General features: G+C 55.9%; 1 protein-coding gene across 1 annotated transcript in view; it reads right to left on the bottom strand.

Annotated features, from left to right (window-relative positions):
• BCR (BCR activator of RhoGEF and GTPase) overlaps positions 1–16,425 on the bottom strand; it is a 129,716-nt gene extending 113,291 nt beyond the window's left edge. Inside the window, exon 1 of the mRNA XM_062182099.1 lies at positions 15,008–16,425. Coding sequence (XP_062038083.1) covers positions 15,008–16,331 — 1,324 coding nt within the window. The 5' untranslated portion in view covers positions 16,332–16,425. The remainder of the gene's footprint in view (positions 1–15,007) is intronic.
• Between the last annotated feature and the right edge of the window lie 7,009 nt (positions 16,426–23,434).

The raw sequence follows: 23,434 nt of genomic DNA, 5'->3' as shown, positions 1-23,434 counted from the left end.
ATAACCCAAGTGCATGGGTTCCTGACACCCATGTGGGAGACCCGGATGAAGCTCCTACCTCCGGGCTTCTGCTTGGTCCAACCCTGGTCATTGCGTCCAGCTGGGGAGTGAACCAGCAGATGGAAGATAGATCAACTCTCTCTCTCTCTCTCAGATACACAAATAAATCTTTAATAAGAAAAGTTTAAGGTAATGGACATGCTAATGGCCCTTCTCGGTCATTACCCAGCGTGAATCAGAACAACACATTATACACCTCATAGATAAGGTCCAAGAATCAGGTGTTGATCAAAACATTTTTAAAGGGCTCCGGGAAGACCACAGCCCTGCAGGCCCCTGGATGGGCAGGTTCTGCAGGTTGGGCCTTGGGGTGGGAGTCACCCGGCTGCAGGCTGCAAAAGGAAACCGGCTCAACCACCCCACAAAGTCTTAGCCGCCACTTGGGTCCCAGTTTCCCATGGCCCTGGGGCTCTCCCCAAAGCCCACCACTCCCACTGGAGCATCTACTCACGGCCCTCAGGCCGCACAGCCCCGAGACACGCTTGACCGGGTCTCCCCACACCCTGGACCCGTGGGCACCCCAAGGTAACCCAGGAGGTAACCAGGGCAGGCCCAGCCACCTGTGCAAAACCGCTCTGCCGAGTATCACTCAGCCACAGAAAGCAGTGACGTCCCGACACGAGCACCAGCGTGGAAACCTCACTCTGGGGGAAACAGGCCGGGATGGGTCCACACCTTAGCAACGCTCCCTCTCCTCTTCCTCCCTCCTTTCCTATTAGAGGAAGAGACACTGTGGTTTTCACTTCCCCTCTGGGTCATTAACCAGAACAGCAACGTGGTTCGAAGCCTTCCCTCGGCAATCTTTGTAAGAAAAACCCAGAAGCCTCTCTTCTCCTCCACCCACCCCCTCCAGAGCCACAAGGCCCAGAGGAACCACAAGGATCCCCTGAGGAGGACCAAGGCCATCCTGCCCCAGGCTGCTCGCCAGTGCGTGGCCTCAAGTGCCTTGGGCTGATCCGGCCATGGCTCTGACATCAGGAGACATGGCTGCTGTCATTCAGGGGCCACAACGCAGAAAAACACGTACGGCACACCTTGCCTGGGTCCCTCTGGATTGCTTTGGGAAAATACCATAGACGAGGTGCCCGTAACCAACTTAGAACTTTATTGCTTCCAGCTCTGGGAGGCTGGGAAGTCCCAAGAGCAAAGCATTGGCAGCCTGCGTGGCTGCTGAGGGTCTCCCTCTTGGTTCCTAGGTGGCGTCTCCTAATTGTGTCCTGGAGTGGCAGAGAGGGTGGAGGGAGCTCTCTGGGCACTAATCCCACTCATTACTGGCCCCCTCCCACCAACTTCCACTTCCTAGTATCATTCCCTTGTTGGAGTAGACAGTCCACCTGCCCTGGGAAGCCATGAGAAGCAGAAGAAAATGGAGGAAGATGAAGTCCACAGCAGAACCACCCCCTCCCCTCAGGCCCCAGAGACCCACCTTGGGCTGAGCTGAGCAGCTGAGATGGTCTTTCCCCACTTAACCACGCCCTCCTCCTAACCACCTCTTGCTAAGTAGCATTCAATCATGCCAGACGTGTGTTGGGGAAGACTCCGCAGAACCAGACAGGAGCCTGCACCTGCCTCTCATACATAGCCCCCCAATAATGAGAGGCTGCAGTGTGGGGGGGAGGTCATCCTCTCCAGCCAACAAAGGCCAAGGAGGAAATGACACCCCTGCATGAGGCCACACGGCAGCAAGAGGCAGGGTTCCCAAGAGGGGGTGGGTGCGGATCTTCCACCTTCAAGGTCTGTCTCTTCCTGGGAACTAGGTTCAACAGACGGCGCCCACTGTGATGCACACAGAAGCTCCTCCCGCTGCACTGCACTGCACGCCGACGGACAACCGCAGTGCAACAGAGCAAAGTGCATCTCCAGCGGAGGGACCACCCCCCACCCCTCAACCCCCGGCCGCTCACTCCTGGCTCTGCCTGGTTGCCTCCCACTGTGGCTGATGCACTGCGGTTCCTTTCTTCTCTCAGCATCCCCTGGCAGTCTCCTTGGCTCCTTCCTCGTGCTCCCTGGGCTGCGCTCCCAGCCTCTGTGCACACGGCCAGCCAGCTCTGCATATAGCCAGGCCTTGTCCCCCTGCACCTCCCAGAACCTGCTCACGCTGGGGACAACTGATGGCATTTGCAGCCTGTCTCAGCTCAGGCGGCGTTGCCACCACAACACACCCGAGGCCGGGCAAGTGCTGAGACGTCTCATCTCCTGATTCTGGTGGTGGCAAGGTCGAAACAGCACGTACCTTTCTCTCTGTCTCTCCCTCTCACTGTCTATAACTCTACCTCTCAAATAAATAAATAAGTCTGGCACTGTGGCTCATTTGGTTAATCCTCCACCTGTGGTGCCAGCATCCCATATGGGTGCCGGGTTCTAGTCCCAGTTGCTCCTCTTCCAGTCCAGCTCTCTGCTGTGGCCCTGGAAAGCAGTGGAGGATGGCCCAAGTGCTTGGGCCCCTGCACCCACACGGGAGACTGGGAAGAAGCTCCTGGCTCCTGGCTTCGGATCGGAGCAGCTCCGGCCACTGCGGCCATTTGGGGAGTGAACCAACGGAAGGAAGACCTTTCTCTCTGTCTCTAACTCCACCTGTCAAATAAATAAATAAATATAATAAATAAATAAAACAAATCTTTAAAAAAGAAAGAAACAGCATGCAGCCAGCTGAGAAGCAGGAAGTGAGCAGACTGTGCAGAAGGGGCAGTTGCGGAGCAAGAAGCCAGAGATTCAGGGAGGTACCAGGCGCACTGCCAACAACCCACTTCTGTGGGAATCCCTACAGATCGGGGAGCCCCCGAGACCTAGTCCTCTTCCGTGAGACCCTACCTCTTAAAGGGTCCAGCGCTGCTCAACATCGCCACACCGGGACCAAGCCCCCAGCCCATAAATTCTAGGGAACCAACAGCCCTTGACCGATGAATGACAAGAGCGGAAGGACACACAGTTCTATCTTCATGAAGACCCCTCCCCACACTCCTTGCTGGAGGCATCTCAGGGATGAGCTCTGGAAGACGCTATCATCCAGAGTCCTGGAAATGTGCAAAATAAGAGAGGGAAAACCAGGGTCCAGAGCTGTGGTGCAGCAGGTTAATGCCTCTGTCTGCAGTGCCGGCATCCCATATGGGCACCGGTTCAGTCCTGGCTGCTCCACTTCCTATCCAGCTCCCTGCTAATGCACCTGGGAAAGCAGTAGAAGATGGCCCAATTGCTTGGGCCCCTGCACCCATGTGGGAGACCCAGAAGAAGCTCCTGGCTCCTGGCTTATGGCCTGGCCCATCCCCAGTCATGCGGCCTTTGGGGGACTGAACCAGCAGATGGAAGATTGATCAATCTCTCTCTTTCTCTCTCTCTCTCCTTCTCCCTCTCCAACTCTGCAATTCAAATAAATAAAATGAGAGGGGAAATCAAGTCCCTAGATGACTGACAACTCTAAAGACTGGCCTGGAGTGAGGGGCCGGATGACTTCTTCTGCGGTTCAGTGGCTGCTTTCCCACCAGACTGAAAGGGACCTGCAGTGAGGACCCAGCTCATGCTACTCAGCACCTGCCCTGCCCGAAACACCAGGTGCACGGGACATGTCTGCCAAGCGACCGATCCAGACTGACCCATCCCCCCACCAGGGAGTCACTCTGTGTCCCTTCCCCTGCCACAAACATCGCTGCTCAAGTCTGAGGAGGGAGGCCAGTGCCGCCCATGCTGCGGTCGCCTTGACCTCGACCTGGGTCATTCCAGGTCTGTGTGTCAGTCTCACGCGCCCCCTCGGCCACAACCAGAGGGCGGCCTGTAATTTTGATAATTATCTCACTACAGCCACTTCACAAGACGGTTTTGAGGGCCCAGGAATGTCGCATGGCCTCTGTGAACAAATGACGTGTTTATGACACAGAGTGGGGTGCCCCAGTCTCCCCAGCCCAGGCCCAGGCTGGCGACTGCATCCATGACCTTGGAGCTATTCTTTCCTTGAGCATCATCAGCTAACCTCTGGGGCCTGTCTTTTTTTTTTTTTTTTTTTTTTAAGATTTATTTATTTGAAAGGCAGAGAGAGATTAGGCGCCGCGGCTCACTAGGCTAGTCCTCTGCCTGTGGCGCCGGCACACCGTGTTCTAGTCCCGGTCGGGGCACCGGATTCTGTCCCGGTCGCTCCTCTTCCTGTCTAGCTCTCTGCTATGGCCCAGGAGTGCAGTGAAGGATGGCCCAAGTCATTGGGCCCTGCACCTGCAAGGGAGACCAAGAGAAGCACCTGGCTCCTGGCTTTGGATCAGTGCGGTGCGCCAGCCGCAGCGGCCATTGGAGGGTGAACCAACGGAAAAAAGGAAGACCTTTCTGTCTCTCTCTCTCACTGTCCACTCAGCCTGTTAAAAAAAAAAAAGAGAGAGAGAGAGAGAGAGAGAAAGAGAGAGAGAGTGAGCGAGAGAGAGATCTTTCATCCATTGGTTCACTCCCCAAACAGCTGCAACAGTTGGAGCTGGGCCAATCTGAAGCCTGGAGCCCAGCGCTTCTTTCTGGGTCTCCTGCGCCAGTGCAGGGAGTCCAAGTACTTGGGCCAACCTCTGTCGCTTTCCCAAGCGCATCAGCAGGGAGCTGGATCGAAAGTGGAGCAGCCAAGACTTGAACCGGCATCCACATGGGATGCTGACACTGCAGATGGAGGCTTAACCCACTACGCCACAGTGTGGCCCCCCATCCACAGTCATCTTTGCAAGGTGGCTACAGTGAGAAATGGAATCTGAGCAAGACAGCTCATATGCAGGCTCCAGCCTGGGGATTCTGGGTGCTCTCTGAGGTTAAACAGGGTGGGTGGGTCTGACCAACCCCTCCACCCCCAGCCAAGGGAGAGAAGCAAAAACAACCAGGCGGTAATATCCAAAGCTTGACAAAGTTTCACTGGCTCATTAGGTCCCAGGAAATCCATGGTCTGTTTGTGCAACCACCCCCCTCCCCAAATTGTCCTGTTGATGCCTAATCCCTGGAGCAAGAGTCTTACAGGGTGGGGTCTTTAGGAAGCCATGTGGTCCACAGAGCAGCGAATGGGACTCACACCCTCACCAGAGGCCGGAGGGAGCTGCGCTGCCAGACACATCTGCTGGGGTCCTCATCTGGGGTGCAGCAGCCTCCAGCACTGGGAACAATGAACTTCTGTGTCGTTCGTAAGTCACTCAGCCTCGGGCGTTTTGTTATACAGCAGCCAGAACTGCACTAAAACCAACAGGGACGAGATGGGGCTGGGCCAGGAGAGGGAAGGAGCTGAGCGAGAATGGAATCCCAATGCACCCTTCGACCCACTAACAGCCCACGGCTCCCGCATCACAGACCCCGGATGAGCCCAGACGCACGCACCCTGTTACATCAAACACTGGAGAAGGGACCTGTGCTGTGGAACAGTAGGCTAAGCCTCCACCTGCTGTGCTGGCATCCCATATGGGCGCCGGTTCACGTCCCGGCTGCTCCTCTTCCGATCCAGCTCTCTGCTGTGGCCTGGGAGAGCAGTGGAAGATGGCCCGAGTGCTTGGACCCCTGTACCATCCCGGCTCCTGGCTTCAGATTGGCTCAGCTACAGCAGTTGCTGCCATTTGGGGAGTGAACCGGCAGATGGACAACCTCTCTCTCTGTCTCTCCCTCTCTCTGTAACTCTACCTTTCAAATAAATTTTTTTTAAATCGTTAAAAAAAAAAAAAAAAAAAACATTGGGGAAGGGCCCAGGGTGTGTGGCAGGTCCCGGGGGACAGATTCTGTCCTTTTCTTCAGGATCTTACTACCCTGAAGAAGGAAGCCAGACAGACAGAGGATTAACAGGAAACAGCTGCACTCATCCAGCTCCAGGAAGACACACAGTTAGGGGAAGATGCGTTGGCACTCATAGGTTTTGTTTTTATTTGTTGGCTTTTAAAAGACAAAAGACCAACAGCAAACCTGCATGGAGACATCTGCGGGGTATGTGTCCAGGTATGCCTGAGGGATTGAAGAGGCACAGGTGGTTAAAGAAAGGCAGAAGGGGCTGGTGTTGTGGTGCACTGGGTAAAGCCTCCACCGGCAGCACTGGCATCCCATGTGGGCATCAGTTCAAGTCCCAGCTATTCCACTTCTGATCCAGCTCCCTGCTAATGTGCCTAGAAAAAGCAGTGGAAGATGATCCATGTACCTGGGCCTGCCACCCACATGGGAGACCCCTGGATGGAGTTCCAGGCTCTGGCTTCAGCCTGGCCCAGCCCTGGCCATTGCAGCTGTCTGGGGAGTGAACCAGCGGATGGATGATCTCTCTTTCTCCAGTTCTCTAACTCTGTCTTTCAAATAAATAAATAAATCTTTAAAAAACATTAAAAAAAAAAAAAAAGAAAAGAAAGAAACAGACAGGAACCAGCATCAGGATCATGGAAAGCATTGTATTGAAAAGAATTTTTAAATTTAAAAGAAAGAAGGAAGAGAAATGACCTGACCCAATCCTAACTTTTTAAATGAGAGAAAAGGCAGACCATGGGGCCCTAGGATATGGCTAAGTTGCCTAATCTCACCCGACGCTCTCATGAAATCTGTCCTAAAGCATAGGTGGGGGTGGCAAGCACCGTCTCTCTGCTATGGCAGCTCCCTCCTCCAATGCCCAACAAGGGATTCACTGGGTGTCAGGGGTGGAACCAACTTTCCCATGTCAAAGTCCTGACTCCCTGTGCCTTTGAAGGAAAAGTCTTTCAAGAGGTGATTTAAGTTAAAATAGGTCATTGGTGTAGGCCCTAAGCCAATCTGACAGATGTCCTTATAAAAAGACAATGGGGGGGGGGGGGGTGGCGGCACTGTGGAGCAGCAGGTTAAAGCCCAGGCCTGAAACGCTGGCATCCCATATGGGCACCGGTTAGAGTCCCGGATGCTCCACTTCCAATCCAGCTCTCTGCTATGGCCTGGGAAAGCAGTAGAAGATGGCCCAAGTGCTTGGGCCCCTGCACCCACGTGGGAGACCCAGAAGAAGCTCCTGGCTCCTGGCTTTGGATCAGCCCAGCTCTGGCTGTTGCAGCCATTTGGGGAGTGAACCAGAAGATGGAAGACCTCTCTCTCTCTCTGTAACTTTGCCTCTCGAGTAAATAAATAAATTTTAAAAAGAAAAAGAAAAAAAGAAAGAAAGAAAGGAAGGAAGGAAGGAAGGAAGGAAGGAAGGAAGGAAGGAAGGAAGGAAGGAAGAAAGAAAGAAAGAAAGAAAGAAAGAAAGAAAGAAAGAAAGAAAGAAAGAAAGAAAGAAGAAAGAAAGAGAGAAAGAGATCAGCGGTAGGGAGTTAAGGATGACAGCATGATTCCGGGGAACTGGAAAGAGCCCAACTTGAGTGAAATAAGCCAGACACAGGACAGATATTAAAGGGCTCCACCTACACGAAGCACCCAGGATAAGGGAGTCTGTGCAGAAAGCATGGCGGATGCCAGGGGTTGGAGGACATGGGGACAGAGTGTTTTCTGAGTACGGAGCTTCAGTCTGGGAAAATCAAAGTCCCAGTGATGGGTAGTGGAGACACTTGCACAACATATGAGCTACACACCAAGGGTCTTCAAAACATTTATGAAAAATGCATATTATAAAAAAAATGCATGAATTTAAAACTTTCCTTGGGCCTCAAACAAACTTTATCTTTTAATTCCATTTTCCCATGAACTTCCTGAAGTACCCTTGTACTTAATGCCTTAAACTGTGCACTGAAGTAATGGGCTGTCTGGCGCTGTGGTGCAACAGGTTAACCCGCCGCCTGCCATGGCAGCATCCCGCATCAGAACACCAGTTCCAAGTCCCGGCTGCTCTGCTTGTGATCCAGCTCCCTGCTAATGCGCCTGGGAAAGCAGCGGAAGATGGTCTAAGTGCTTAGGCCTCTGTACCCATGGGGGAGACCTTGGATGGAGTTCCGGGCTCCTGGTTCCAGCCTGGCCCAGCACTAACTGTTGCAGCCGTTTGGGGACTGACCCAGTGGATGAAAAACATGTCACTCTGCCTTTCAAATACAGCAATATTTAAAAAGAAATAACTAAGGGCAGACATTTGGCCTAGTGCATCCCACATCAGGGTACCTGGTTTCCATTCCTGGCTCTGCTCCTGACTCTGGCTTCCTGCTAATGTGCACCCTGGGAGGCAGCGGTGATGGCGCAAGCCGTTGGGTCCCAGCTATTCACAAAGACTTGGATTGAGATTCTAACTCCTGGATCCTGACTTTGGCCTGGCCCAACCCTGGCTGTCGTGGGCATTTAGGGAGTGAACCAGGGGATGGTGGCTATCTCTAAAATAAACACATAAATAATTTTTTAAAAAGATTTATTCATTTATTTGAAAGTCAGAATTACACAGAGAGAGAAGAAAAAGCAAAGGGGGGGGGGGAGTCTTCCATCCACTGGTTCACCCCCCAGTTGGCCGCAACAGCCGGAGCTGGGCCGATCCAAAGCCAGGAGACTGGAGCTTCTTCCGGGCCTCCCACATGGGTGCAGGGACCCAAACATTTGGGCCATCTTCTACTGCTTTCCCAGGCCATAGCAGGGAGCTGGATTGGAGGTGGACCAGCCGGGTCTTGAACCAGCACCCATATGGGATGCCAGCACTCCAACACTGCAGCACTGCCAGCACTGGCTTTAACGATGCCACAGTGCCGGCCCCTCGCATAAATAATTTTAATGATTTCAATGGTACAAAAGGGAGGCAGAATTGTGGTGCAGCGGGTTAAGCTGCCATTTGCAGCTCCAGCATCCCATATCAGAGTGATAGTTCGAGCCCTAGCTGCTCTACTGTTGGGTCAGCTCCCTGCTAATGTGCTTGAGAAAACAGTAGACGGTGGCCCAGATCTCCCAGACACCCTTGTGGGAGACCTGGATTGAGTTCCTGTCTCCTGGTTTTGGCATGGCCCAGCCCTGTCTGTTGCAGCCATCCGGGGAGTGAACCAGTAGATGAAAGATCTGTCTCTCCCACTCTGCCATTCAAATCAATGGCTACGTAAGTCTTGGAGCTTGCACTGTGATGTAGTGGGCTGAGCTGCTGTCTGCATGCCGGCATCCCATGTGAGCACTGGTTCAAGTCCTAGCTGCTCCACTTCCAAGCCAGGAGGTCTAGATGGAGCTCCTGGCTCCTGGCTTCTGCTGGGCCCTTCCCTCCCTCTAACTCTGCCTTTCAAATATGCAAATATTAAAAACTGGTGCATATGTTGTATACATTCCACAATAAAATGTCAACAATAAACCCATTGCATGCTACATAAACAACATATTTTAATGAAAATAACAACATTTTTCCAAGGGGGGAAAAAAACCCTAATTGAGCCACAGTGGTTGTATTCCAGCCAGAGCTGAGAACTCCCAAGGGGTTCATAGTTAATTTAACACACACTCCCTACCCCCAGCCTTGACCCAGAAAGTAGCAGCTTTAGCCAAAATTCAGGCCTACTGTTTGGCAACCTAAGCAGGCTTCCAAGAGGCCCGTTCAGCCTCTGCGAACTCAAACCACAGAGGGAGCAGCGGCCCAGGCCTGGAGCCACCGTGCTCTCTCCCGGGTGGGTTCCACGCGCGGCTCACCTGCACCCTGTCCTGGTGGGGACAGCAGTCATGTCACACGGGCGCTCAGGGCCACAAGACTCCTGAGCAAGGGAGGGAGGTGGCTCCCAAAGCCAGAAGCGACAAATGAAGGCAGAGAGAGTCACAGGGCAGGCATGTTCCCTTGGACACACTCGGGTCAACAACACTCCCTGCCCCTTCCTTAGTGAAATGTTCCGGAATGCTTCGTTCTGTTCCCAAAACAAGTCAGCTGTCCTGAGCCAGACAACCCTAGTAAAATCTGCACTGGGCTCCGTTTCCATCCTGCTGATGGCTTTAGCAGCCCCAGACTCTGGAGCTGCCCACTCTCCACCCGGGGAACTCAAGGCTCCAGTCTCAAGAGGTGCCCGCGAGTGACCTTTCCCTGCCCCCGGGTTACTCAAACCAGTTGTGGGTCCAGTCAACCACTCCAGGGGGAACAAAAAACGAGGCAGTGATCATTCTGGCGCCAACACATCAGGCCAATTAGTGGCTTAATGAAGACGCGACGACACGGGCAGTGACGCACGGGAGTTCACGGAGAGACACCTAAGGGGCACGTGCATAAGGGGGGAGGGGCTCACAGGGCTAGGAGCTAAAGCAGGAAAGGACCTAAGGCTCGTCCTAGTCTTCTGTAAGGAAAAGCTGAAATACCGGGAAGAGATTAGGAGGAGATGGAGTCTCCCACCTGGCTGCAGGGGCACAAGCACTCGGGCCATCCTCTGCTGCTTTCCCTTGTGCACTGTCAGCAGGCAACTGGATCGGAAGCAGGGCAGCCAGGACTCAAACTGGTGCTCATATGGGATGCCGGCATGGCAGGCAGAGGCTTTACCCGCTTTGCCACAGCACCAGTGCCCTTAAGATGCTTTTGAGTGAGTGTGTGTCCTCTGAACCCCACCCCACAGGCTGTGAAAGGCAGGAGAGATCTTCCCTGTGTGCTACACAGAAGGCTGAGACAGGCTCTGCTGGGGGACCAGGAATGCACCTGCATTGAGCCCAGTGCCTGCAGTGCTGGCATCTCATAAAGGTGCTGGTTCAAGTCCCAGCTGCCCCACTTCCAACCCACTCCGTGCTGGTGCACCTGGGAAAGCAGCAGAAGATGGCCCAAGCCCTTGGGCCCCTGCAACCCCATACAGGAAGAAGCTCCTGGCTCCTGGCTTGGGCCTGGCCCAGCCCTGGCCATTGCAGCCAACTGGCCAGTGAACCAGTGGATGGAAGATTTCTCTCTCTCTGACTCTGCCTTACAAATAAATAAATAAATCTCTAAAAAACCAAAATGGTCAAACCACCTTTAGACAAGAAATTTCACATTATTTATATTTTATCATTAAAAAGAAAGGGATTGATGCAGAGTCACAGACGGCAGACGTGGGTGCCCGCCAAAGCCTCTGCTGTCACCACACACACACACACACACACACCACTGGACGCTCTGCTGATGGGAGGGCCCTCTCCGGTGCCGCTGCTTCCGGGGGCTCTCCTATCTCGTTCCCATCTGACACACATGGATTTCCCTGTCGCCCAGCAACCTGGAAGCTTCGAGACAGCAAGGATCACTGACACTCCTGCTACACAGCCCATGCGGCACAGCGGGGAAGCAGCGGTTGCACAGGGCAGGGCTTGTGGCCACGTGCTCTGACCCCTCAGGCTAACCCTGGGAGTCTGGAGCCGGAAGGACCCCTGAACCGGCCTGTCTGGTGGGGAGAAGGCAGCAGGACAACCACATGCGGGAAGGAAGAACGGCTCCTTGTCCACGCCGGGACCTGTGGCCCTGCACTGTCACTTCCTTGGTGCGTCCTTATTGGCACACAGGCAGCTGATGAGCTCACTACGGGCCCTGCACCAAGCACCTTGTCACCATGCCCGGCACACAGCAGCGTGGAGTGATCTCAGCTCCTCCCCTCAAACATCAGGGGCTCTCGGCTCTGAAAGAGAAGCGCCAGCCCACTCCCCCAGTGTGCAGCCATCAGGGGCAAGCCAGTGCGTCCGCCTGAGCATCAGCGTGACCTCTGCCCCCTCCCCACATCGGGATTTTTCTACACTGTTCCTTTTCAGGCCAGCAGGCTCCAAGGCCATCTACAGAACATTAGTAAATAGCCCAGGGACAGATGGCCAAGCCTGCACAGAATCCCTCTTTCTCCTACTGCAGGGCACAGAGCTTAAAGGCTTCCAGGGCTAAATCGATCAGGAGTTTGGTTGTTTGAAGATTTACTTATTTATTTGAAAGGCAGAGTTACAGAGAGAGACAGGGAAGGAGAGATCTTCCATCCACTGGTTCACTCTCTAAATGTTTCCAGCAGTCAGGGCTGGGCTGGGCCAAAGTCAGGAGCTTCACCCAGGCCTCTCACAAGGGAACGGGGGCCCAAGGACTTGGACCATCCTCCGCTGCTTTCCCAGGTGCATTAGCAGGAAGCTGGATCAAAAGTGGATCAACCGGGAGTTGAACCGGCGCCCACATGGGATGTGGGCATCGCAGGTGGCGGTTTTACCCGCTGTGCCACAGCGCCGACCCCTCAACCGGGGAGTCTGAAAGTCCAACAGCTGGTGCAACACCAAGAGTGAACCCTAATGAGAACCACAGACTCCGGGGGACAGTGCTGTACTGTCCAGGTTCATCCATGACAACACACACACACTTCTGCTGGGCAGAGCTTATGCGGGACTCTGCACATTCTCCACTCAATTTTCCTGTGAACTTGAAAGCATTCTAAAAAACCGTCCTGGGGCCAGCATTGTGGCCACGTGGGCTAAGCCGTCATCTGCAATGCTGGCATCCCATACGGGTGCTGGTTGGCGTCCCGGCTGCTACACTTCTGATCCAGCTCCCTGCTAATGTGCTTGGGAAAGCAGTGAAAGGTGGCCCAAGAACCTGGGCCCCTGCACCCATGTGGGAGACTCAGATGGAGTGCCTGGCTCCGAGCTATGGCTCGGTCTAGCCCTGGCTGTTTGAGGAGTGAATCAGCAGAAGGAAGACATCTCTCTCTCTCTCTCTCTCTCTCTCTGCAACCATGCTTTTCAAATCAATCAATCAATCTTTTAAAAAAAAATGCCCTTTAAACAAAAAAACAGGGCAGGCATTTGGCATAGTAGCTAATGCCAGCACTCACAGAGTCTGGGCTTCAGTTTCAGCTCTAACCCCAACCCCAACTTCCCTGCTCAAGTGCACCCCGGAAGGCAGCAGCCTTCAAGTACTTGGAGCCCTGCCACCCACGTGGGAGACCTGGACGAAGTTCTGGCTCCCAGCACTGGCCTGGCCTGGCCCTGGCCATGTGAAGAGTGAAACAGCTTTCTCTCCCTGCCTCTCAACTTAAAAACAAAACAAAAAAATTCATAATTTGGGGGTAAAAAATAAAACCTGTTAGGATCCAGAAGGTCCTAAGAGTGCGTCCAGGTTGTACTCGTTCCATTTCCTGAGAACCTGCTGCGAGGGACTGCAGGCACCAGGCCTCACTTCCCTCCCGTTCCTAACTTCAGCCGCTCCTCCGATTCACATCTGGGGTCTCGGCACGTGGCGGGCAACGTGTACAGGCGCTGCAGAGACGGCTGGGCCCAACTTTCTGGAAACTCAGAATTCCCCACCTGCAAGCGAGCCTCATCTCGGACAGCAGCTCTCCACGCAGGCCTCTCATTTTCTTCATGAATCATGGTCCCCGGCACCACCAGGGGCCAGTGCAAGCTGGCCTGCCCAGACGACAGCTGGCCAGACAAGGCCGGTGCCCGGGAACCGCAGGGCAACCCTCCAGACCCTGATGTGCCTGTAGAACTGGCTTCTGCCTCCTACCACCTTCCGCCCCCGACTGGGACTTGGGAAACCTACAGCCTTCTGCCCCCGGCCAGCGACTTAGGAAAAGCAGCTGGGCCAGGCAGCAGGTCCCAGCCAACCCCAGCTGTACATGGAAGATCGGCACCTGATTAGTCCTTAGAGCAAACACGACAGAGTGTCACGGAGCCAAAACCAGACTCACTGGTTTCCAGAGGATTCTGACAAACGACACACATGCAACTGCACCGGCAGAAAAAGAGAAAATCTATGAAGCAGAAAACAGGATCGGCCCCACAGGGCCCAGGACTCCGGGAGATGCCCACGGCCTCCCAAAGCCCCAGCCACCCATACTCCTCTCCCGACCCCACTTGCGAACTGTGCCTGGATCTCAAAACCTAGACCTGAGGCTGGCACTGTGGCGTAGCAGGTAAAGCCACCGCCTGTGGCGCCAGCATCCCATATGGGCAACCAGTTTGTGTCCCGGCTGCTCCTCTTCCGATCCAGCTCTCTGCTATGGCCTGGGAAAGCAGTGGAAGCTGGCCCAAGTCCTTGGGCCCCTGCACCCACATGGGAAAGCCGGAAGAAGCTCCTGGCTTCAGATCGGTCCAGCTCCAGCCGTTGCAGGCAATTGGGGAGTGAACCAGTGGATAAAGACCTCTCTGTCTCTCCCTCTGTCTGTAACTCTGCCTCTCAAATAAATCTTTAAAAGAAGAAAAAAAAAAAAAAAAAAAAAAAACCCTAGTCCCACTGCTCCAAGCACCCTAATGGTCTCTGGATGCAGCATGAAAGTCAGGAGCACAATGCCCTGGGCTTAACCTCAAGGCTGGGACCAGGCTGCCAATGGAAGCCCAAAGCAATCCCCTGTGGGTGTTCATCCTTGGGAAGGTAGGCTCTAGGAAAGTGGCCGCCGGTTAAGACCCACGGCGGAGCGGGTGACTAACGATGGGTGAAGCCTTCCATCAAAGCCAGGAAGATCAGAACGGGTGTGGCTCTTCTGCTCCAGCCCTGGATAAAATCATCCCATTGATTTTTTTTTTTTCCGACAGCCCGTTGAGTCACAACTCCCCGTCACCTCGCTTCCTTCTGAATGCCGATCCGCACCTGCTCCGACTTGCTAGCCGGCGAACCTGACACTTCTGTGGCCTGGCAGCGGCCGGCACATCTTGGGTTCCCCGAAACGTGTCACACAACCCCTTCAGGACAAGTGACGGTGGCTGCAGGAATGCCCAAAGTGCAGATCAGTCCTGGCTAAAGGCAACCGGCTGAGGCGGTACAGCGGACTCCAGCTTTGTGACACCCCCTCTGAACTGGAGGGGGGCAGGGACCCCAAGATAAAGAGGTGACCCGGCAAGGACATCTCCGTCCCAGCTCCCAAACTGGAACTCACAAGAAGCTCGGTGTAGTAGAACCAAAGGAACCGGCGCCCACCCCACCTACCCCTTCCAAATACTGAGAATCCACCTTCAGGAAAAACAGGGCTGGTGTTAGCTCACGCACAGTATCAGCATGAAGCCACAACTCTTCTTAAAAAAAAAAATAAAAAATAAAAAAGCCTGCCATTCCTCTATTACAACTTCTTCCATACCTCTTGCCACCCCCTTTCTTTAACGGTTTCTCGCGCAGCGCGGCGGGAGGTGCCAAGTGTGCCAGCCATGGCCCGCAACCCTGGAAGGAACTCACCTGGGTCCCCCTGGAAGGCGCTGTCCCCATCGCTGGGCCAGATCTGGCCCGTCTTTCGGACGCCCACGATGGTGGCCTCCGACACCACGACTGGGCACTGCCGGTGCCGCTTCTGGCACTGCGGCGTGGGCGGGCTGCTGCTGTCCAAGGACTGCTGCGAGTTCTGAGACGGGGAGCGACTCTTGTCCCGGAACGTGCGGTAGGCGGTGGGGCTCGGGGACACGCGGCTGGACTGGCCGGAGGAGAAGTCCTCCTCGCTGGACGTGAGGTTTTCGTTGGAGCTGCAGTCCGGCGTGTAGCCGCCTCCGCTGTCCTCAAAGCTCCGGGGCGAGTAGGACCTGCGCGGCCAGGTGAGGCGCTTCTCCTGCTCCGAGGTGCTCTGGCTGCGCAGGAGCGGGCCCGGGGGGCCCTTGCCCTCGCCTTCCACCATCATGCCCCCGACATAGATGCTCTGGTAGGGCTGGTACTCCAGGGGCGGCCACGGGGGCCTGCTCCCGCCATTGGCATGGATCACGTTGTCCTTAAGGAAACGGGGGTTTAGCTCTGCGTCCTCGTAGTCGCCGTCGAGGCCCCCAAGGCCGCCGCTCTCCGAAGAGCGCCCCCGGTAAGAGGGCCTGGACGCGTCGCCCGCGCCCTGCCCCTGCCCCTGCTGGGACTTCTTGCGCTCCATCTGCATGGCCTGGCTGCCCAGCGAGCTAATGCGGTCCGACACCTCCTTGTCGTTGACCTTCACCAAGCCACGCTCGTGGTGAAACTCGACGTTCACGTAGAAGGGCTTGTCCGCGTCCGACGATGCCGCCGCCGCCGCGCCGGGGCCCCTGCGGATCCGCTCGAAGTTGGACCTGAGCGCCGCCACGCTGGTCGGGGGCCCGCGGTCGTCGCGCTCCGCGGGTCCGGGCCTGCGCGCGGCGGCCGCGGGCTTGGCTTTGCCGCCCGGGGAGCCCTCGCCGTCGGGCCGGGCCTCGGGCTCCTCGCCGGCCGTGGCGGCGGCGGCGGCGGCGGGCGGCGGGTCGGCGCCCTCGGCGGCGGGCGGCGGGCGCGACGCGGGCGCGCGGGGCTCGGCGGCGCCGTCGGGGGGCTGCGCGGCGCGCCGGAAGCCCCAGCGCTGGCGGTCGTAGCTCTTCTTCTCCTTGGCCAGCAGCGTCTGCAGGTAGATCATACGGAAGCGCTCCTGGTTCACCTCCTGTTCCAGGCGCCGGATGGAGGCCTTGCAGCGCTCCAGCTCCTGCTCGATGTCGCCCACCGAGCGCAGCTCCATGCGCGGCGGCTCCGTGTCCGGGAACTGCGCCTTCCACGCCTCGGCGAAGCCCACCGGGTCCACCATGGCGCGGCCGGCCTCACCTGCGCCGCGGGGAACTGCGAGCAGGAGCCCTCCTCAGCGGCGGCACGGCCACCTCACCAGGCCCGGCCCGGGTCGCCGGGCGGCCCCCATGGCCCCCGGCGCGGCGGCGGCGGCGAACAATGCCCGCCCCCTCCCGGGCGGCAGGTGAGGCTGCGGGCTCGGTTCCCCCGGGGGGCGCACGGGCGCGCGCGCGCGGACAGGGACGGGGGCGAGGCGGGGGGAAGGGCGCGGGGCCGCGCGCGCCGCTATTGTGTGCGGGGCTCCTCGGCGCGGCGCCGGGCGGGCAGTGCCCTCGGCTGGGCCCCGGCTGCCGCTAGCCCATGGCCGCGGCGTGCGCGCTCCGCCGCTCTCCGCTCCCGCGCCGCCCCGCAGCCCCGCCGCCGCGGCCGCCGCCGCCTCCTCCCCGGCGCGCCGCGCTGCGCTCCGCTCGGCCCGCTCGCTGCGCACTCAGCGCCGGGCCCGCACTCGGCGCCGCAGGAAGGGGCGGGCCGGGGGGCGGTGGCCGCGGCGCGGCTGACGGAGCGGGGCGCGCCTCTTAAAGGGGCCGAGCCGCTGCCTCGCCCGCTCCGTGCGCGCTCGTGGGAAGGCTCCGACGGCGGTGCACTCGGCTGGCAACTCCGAGCCCAGGGTCCCCGTAAAAGGGACGCTGGACCGGCTGGTTGCACGGGGGTCGGGGGAGCTCCTTCCTACGCAGAGCTGCGCTCGCCGAGCGGCGGGGGCCTGAGCGCTCCCGGGAACTCCCAGCGAGGCCGGGTCACCAAGGGGTCCCCCGGGGGCTGGAGACAAGCAACAGCTGCCACCCGGGATCGTCATCCTCCATAGGAATTTCTCCCACGCAAAGTCACTCAACCCCGCATCTTCCTTCCTGCTGTGCGGGTCCGTGTGTGTCGGTCCCCTGGCCTCTCCTGCGCTCCAGAGGCCAGGGTAGGTTGTCCAGCAACTTCCTGACCACGGACCTACCTGGTCAGTTCACCCTGGGCGTGGGGAGCCGGGTAGGAAGGCAGGGAGGCCGGTAGCAGGTGGAAAGGGAAGCCGCCGCCGGGGAGTCCCAGGAAGCAGAGCGCACGCAGCAGGGAGTCGGTGGGGGCACCAGATGAACTTTACCCAAACCAGCCCGCTGCGTGATCACCCCCTCCCTATCTCCCCACCGCACCCCCTACCCCGTGCCTCAGTTTCCTGAGCGCTTGTCTCCCAGGACTGCATGGATGGGAGAAGCTAGCAGGCCTTCCCCCGCTCCGCCCCGAACCCAGTGCCAGGGCCCCCACCCCTGTCCCTCCACCCCCGAGCCCGTGCCCCCGAACAGAGCGCTGGCTGACAGCCGCACGGGCCTGGCTCCAGTTCAGATCTAACCCAGGCTCACTGCTACGAGACCTCAGCAGGTCCCTTCCCCCTCCCTGGGCCTCAGTGGTGTCCTCATCTGTGGATTGTTGTGACCACCGTATGTAAGGCACACCCCATCCATCAATGGCATGCAGGGTTCGTTGCCTGTTCACGTTGCTGCGGCTGGAAAGCCCTGGGGAGCGCAGCTGCCAGCCCTCCCGGGTGCTGTGCGGCTCACTGCCGCCCTCTGCAGGCCTCAGCGAAACGCTGCGGCCCTTCCCGCCGACGGCTTTATCCCCTGCTAAGCCCATGATACCGGCCAGGGAACTGAGCTGGGGGGGGGGGGGGGGAGTACTCTGACTTCAGGACTAGTAGGGCAGAAAGGGGCTGCGGTGCTCTCTTCCTCAATGGTCGCTTCTTCAAAATGGGTATAAAAATTGTAACTTCAGGGGGGCTGGCGTTGTGGCGTAGAAGGTAAAGCCGCCACCTGTGTCACCAGCATCCCATATGGGCGCTGGTTCATGTCCCGGCTGCCCTACTTCCAACCTAGCTCCCTGCTAATGCGCCTGGGAAAAGCAGCAGAAGATGGCCTAAGTGCTTGGGCCCCGGCACCCACGTGGGAGACCTGGATACAACTGCTGGCTCCTGGCTTCAGCCTAGCCCAGCCCCAGCCATTGCAGCCATCTGGGGAGCAAACCAGCAGATATAGATTCTCTCTCCTTCTCTCTCTCTCTCCCTTTCTCTGTTTTAAATAAATCATTTTTTAAATTGTGACCTCACAAGGTCACAGTACAGGCAGTCTTCTCCAAATGACCTCTTGAGGTCCCCCAACAAGTGGGCCAAGCAAGGTGAGAGCCCTGACCTCCCTTCCCTGACTGTCAGCAGGAAGAATCCTCCAAGCTCAGACTGCCCTCTCCCTCCCCGCCCCTATGCTCACCAGGCCCCTTTAGTTCCCACAGGGGTGCTTTAGTTCCCAGGCCTCAGCTCAGCTCCATCTAGAACATTTTTATACACAAGCAGGCTCGGCCGGCGCAGCGGCTCACTAGGCTAATCCTCCGCCTTGTGGCGCCGGCACACCGGGTTCTAGTCCCGGTCGGGGCGCCGGATTCTGTCCCGGTTGCCCCTCTTCCAGGCCAGCTCTCTGCTGTGGCCAGGGAGTGCAGTGGAGGATGGCCCAAGTGCTTGGACCCTGCACCCCATGGGAGACCAGGAGAAGCACCTGGCTCCTGCCTTCGGATCAGCGCGGTGTGCCGGCCGCAGCGCACCATCCGCGGAGGCCACTGGAGGGTGAACCAACGGCAAAAGGAAGACCTTTCTCTCTGTCTCTCTCTCTTCACTGTCCACTCTGCCTGTCTAAAAAATAAAATAAAATAAATATACACAAGCAGGCTCACTTGAGAAACTCTGACGCTGTTCTGCTGGCTTTGCAGGCTGTGTTCTCGATATAGCAGATAGCTTGCGTTGGGCACAAGGGCACATCCAGATAGTGGCTTTCTCCCCTCTCTTCTGGCCCCAGGACACTCCTGCATCCTGGGGACTTCCCACCCTGGGGCCCTGGGCTGCTCCAGCCACAGCCTTCTTAGCTTCCGCCCTTCCCCAGGGAGAAGGAGTGAGGAGGGACACAGGCTCCAGACGCAGGTCTGGCTCCATAAACTCTGCAGAGACAAGCCCTGCTTGTCTTGTTCCCCGCCCCCCGCCCCCCCATGCCCCAGTACTTAGCATACAGCAGGTGCTCAGCCAGTGTGTGTGCTCCAGAGGAGCAAGAGGCAGGTGTTTATGCGAATGACAAAGCCAGGTCATAAGATGCCAATTGGGGGCCTGACACTGTGGCGTAAAGCCCCGGCCTGCAGTGCTGGCATCCCATATGGGCACTGGGTCGAGTCCCAGCTGCTCCACTTCCAATCCAGCTCTCTGCTATGGCCTGGGGAAGCAGTAGAAGATGGCCCGAGCCCCTTGGGCCCCTGCACCCATGTGGGAGACCCGGAGGAAACTCCTGGTTTCTGACTTTGGATTGGTGCAGCTCTGGCCATTGCAGCCAATTGGGGCATGAACCAGCAGATAGAAAACCTCTCTCTCTCTGTCTCTCTCTGCCTCTCCTCTCTCTGTGTAACTCTGACTTTCAAATAAATAAATCTTTAAAAGAAATGCCAATTGGGACACTGGCATCCTGTATGAGTGCCTGGGTTCAAGCTCCCAGCTCTGCTCTTGCTAACGAGCACCCTGGGCGGGGCGGGCGGGGGTAACAGGTGATGGCTCAAGTAGTGGGATCCCTGCCACTTACTTATATGGGAATCCTAGATTGAATTCTCCATGCCCCAGCTTCAGCCCATCCCAGTCTAAGCTATTGTGGGCATTTGGGGAATGAACCAGCACATGAGAGTTCTTTTTCTATCCGTTTCTCTCTCTCTCTCAAAATGAAATTTTAAAAGGCCGTGCCTTAGCAGCAATGTGTGCGCTGTATGAGGCATTCAGGAGCGGGCAAAGGAACAGGGAAGGCTTGCTGGGGCAGGTGGCACCTGGGCATGTCCAAAGCACAAAGCACAGATTGGAAAAAAAGAAAAGAGACTTCAAAATTTTCCTTTTTTTTTTTGACAGGCAGAGTTAGACAGTGAGAGAGACAGAGACAGAGAGAAAAGTTTTCCTTCTGTTGGTTCATCCCCCAAATGCTCACTACAGCTGGCGCACTGCGCCAATCCGAAGCCAGGAGCCAGGTGCTTCTCCTGGTCTCCCATGCGGGCGCAGGGCCCAAGCACTTGGGCCATCCTCCACTGCCTTCCCGGGCCACAGCAGAGAGCTGGACTGGAAGAGGAGCAACCAGGGCAGAACTGGTGCCCCAACCGGAACTAGAACCTGGGGTGCCGGTGCCGCAGACGGAGGATTAGTCAAGTGAGCCGCGGCGCTGGCCTTGTTTGTTTGTTTTTTAAGGGCCAGCCAGACTAGAAGATGAAGCCGATGTCAGCAACAGGAGGCACCTTTGTAGGCCTGTACGGAGTCTGGGTTGGGAGCGGAAATTCAGCCTTGTGGTTAAGATGCCCGTATCTCGTATCCTCCCTGGGTTTGAGTCCCAGCTCTGGCTCCTGGCTCTGGCCGCACACTGATGCAGGCCTTGAGAAGCAACAATAATGACACAAATATTTTGTGCTCCTCTTACTGGCGTTCTGAATTGCATTTCTAGCTCCTGGCTTCAGTCCCTCTGTATGCCTCTCAAATAACTAAAAAATAATAGTTAAAAAAAAAGGTTGAGGACAGGCATTTGGTACATCAGTTAATATACTGCTTGGGACACCTGCATCCTATGTGGGAGTGCCTGGGTTGGAGTCCCGGCTCTGTCTGGATCCCAACTTCCTGCCAGTGTGCGCCCTGGGAGGCAGCAGGTGACAGCCAAGGAGTTGGGTCCCTGTAACCCATGTGGGAAACCCAGATGGAGTTCCAGGTTCCTGGCTTCCACCTGGTCCAGCCTTGGTTATTGCAGGCATTTGGAAAGTGAATCAGTGGGTAGATCAATCAATCTCTCTCTCTCCCCCACCCCACCTTTAAAATAAATAAATAAATGTTTAAAAAAAGAAGAGGGGGCTGGCAATTGGCGCAGCTGGTGAACACCCTGGCTTGAAGCGCCAGCATCCCATATAGGCACCGGTTCGAGTCACAGCTGCTCCACTTCCCATCCAGCTCTCTGCTATGGCCTGGGAAAGCAGTAGAAGATGGCCCCAGTGCTTGGGCCCCTGCACCCGCATGGGAGACCCAGAAGAAGCTCCTGGCTCCTGGCTTTGGATCAGCGCAGCTCCGGCCATTGCGACCAATTGGGGAGTGAACCAGCAGATGGAAGATTTCTCTCTCTGTCTCTCTCTCTCTCTTCTCTCTCTGTGTTACTCTAGCTTTCAAATAAATAAATAAATCTTAAAAAAAAAAAAAAAGAAGAGAAAGAAGAGTCTCATTCTAAATGCAAGCAAAAGCCACTGCCAAGGTCTCAGCCTGCAGCCTCGGACAGGGCCTGGCACCGTGTTGCGTGTATTCTGTTCTCTGCACAGATTACACGTGTGGGGGCCCCCGGTATCCTCACGTGACCACTGAGCACCTCACTTGTCACTATGGCTGCTAAAGAACTGAATTTTCTGTTCGGTTTAACTAGTGAATTTAATAGCTGCTTGACTTATTGTAATTATAAATACACAAAAAAAATAGGAAAGTGGAAACCAAGCATTGAGTAACATGTGCATAAAATTCCCTCCCTATTCCTTTTATTTTACCTGAGTGTGGCCGTGTTTTGGCCAACAAGTTCTCAGGTGGAATTGAGCTAACCTGTAAGACATGACAATATTTGACTTGACTTTATTCTTGAACTTGTGGGATGCATGATGGATGTACATTTTCAGTCTTTATTTTTGATTTTAGGCAATACCAGGACTGCTCCACTATGGCTATTGCTGCCTATAATTTTTGTATTATCAGAGTTCAAGTTGGGGGAGATATTTATGATTGAATGCCAGCTCTTGAAAGGAGCTAAATCTACTTTGAAACGAATCTGCAATTAGTATTTCAAAGCTTTTCTGGTAGTTTTAGTGATTTTTTTTTATTTTATTTTTGACAGGCAGAGTGGACAGTGAGAGAGAGACAGAGAGAAAGGTCTTCCTTTTGCCGTTGGTTCACCCTCCAATGGCCGCCACAGCCGGCGCGCTGCAGCCAGCGCACCGCACTGATTCGAAGGCAGGAACCAGGTGCTTTCTCCTGGTCTCCCATGGGGTGCAGAGCCCAAACACTTGGGCCATCCTCCACTGCACTCCCTGGCCACAGCAGAGAGCTGGCCTGGAAGAGGGGCAACCGGGACAGGATCGGTGCCCCGACCGGGACTAGAACCCAGTGTGCCAGCGCCGCAAGGCGGAGGATTAGCCTGTTGAGCCACGGCGCCGGCCAGTTTTAGTGATCTTATTTGGCAAGACTTTTTCAGAAGTACTAAATAAGGAATTTTAACAGGTTTTTCTTTATTTTTTTAAATGAATTATTTATTTATTTGAAAGACAGAGTTACAGAGAGGCAGAGGCAGAGGCAGAGAGAGAGAGAGAGCGAGGTCTTCCATCCACTGGTTCATTCCCCAGTTGGCCGCAATGGCCGGAACTAGGTCGATCTGAAGCCAGGAGCCAGGAGCTTCTTCCAGGTTTTCCTATGCGGATGCAGGGCTCAAGGAGTTGGGCCTTCTTCCACTGTCTTCTCAGGCCATAGCAGGGAGCTGGATTGGAAGTGGAGCAGCCAGGACTCGAACTGGCGCCCATATGGGATGCCGGCACTGCAGGTGGCGGCTTTACCCACTATGCCTCAACACCAGCTTCCATAATTCTATAAAATCTTAACCAAAGAAAACCATGAAATTACCCACTTTAGTTCCTTTGTCATAAACCCATTGCTTGGTCGTATATTAGCTATGACACAGCAAAGTGTCTTCACTTCAGCCTGTGTAACTCTGACTTCCAAATAAATAAATAAATCTTTTTTTTTTTTTTTTTTGACAGGCAGAGTGGATAGTGAGAGAGAGACAGAGAGAAAGATCTTCCTTTTGCCATTGGTTCACCCTCCAATGGCCGCCGCGGTAGCGCGCTGCGGCCGGCGCACCGCGCTGATCCGATGGCAGGAGCCAGGTGCTTCTCCTGGTCTCCCATGGGGTGCAGGGCCCAAGGACTTGGGCCATCCTCCACTGCACTCCCTGGCCACAGCAGAGAGCTGGCCTGGAAGAGTAAATAAATCTTTTTTAAAAAATGTGTTTTTACCCTGAG

This window comes from Lepus europaeus, chromosome 23 (genome assembly GCF_033115175.1).
Source record: "Lepus europaeus isolate LE1 chromosome 23, mLepTim1.pri, whole genome shotgun sequence".
In the NCBI taxonomy this organism is placed as follows: domain Eukaryota; kingdom Metazoa; phylum Chordata; class Mammalia; order Lagomorpha; family Leporidae; genus Lepus; species Lepus europaeus.
Note: the sequence above shows the minus strand (reverse complement) of the source record. Positions and strands in the feature narration are given on the sequence as shown.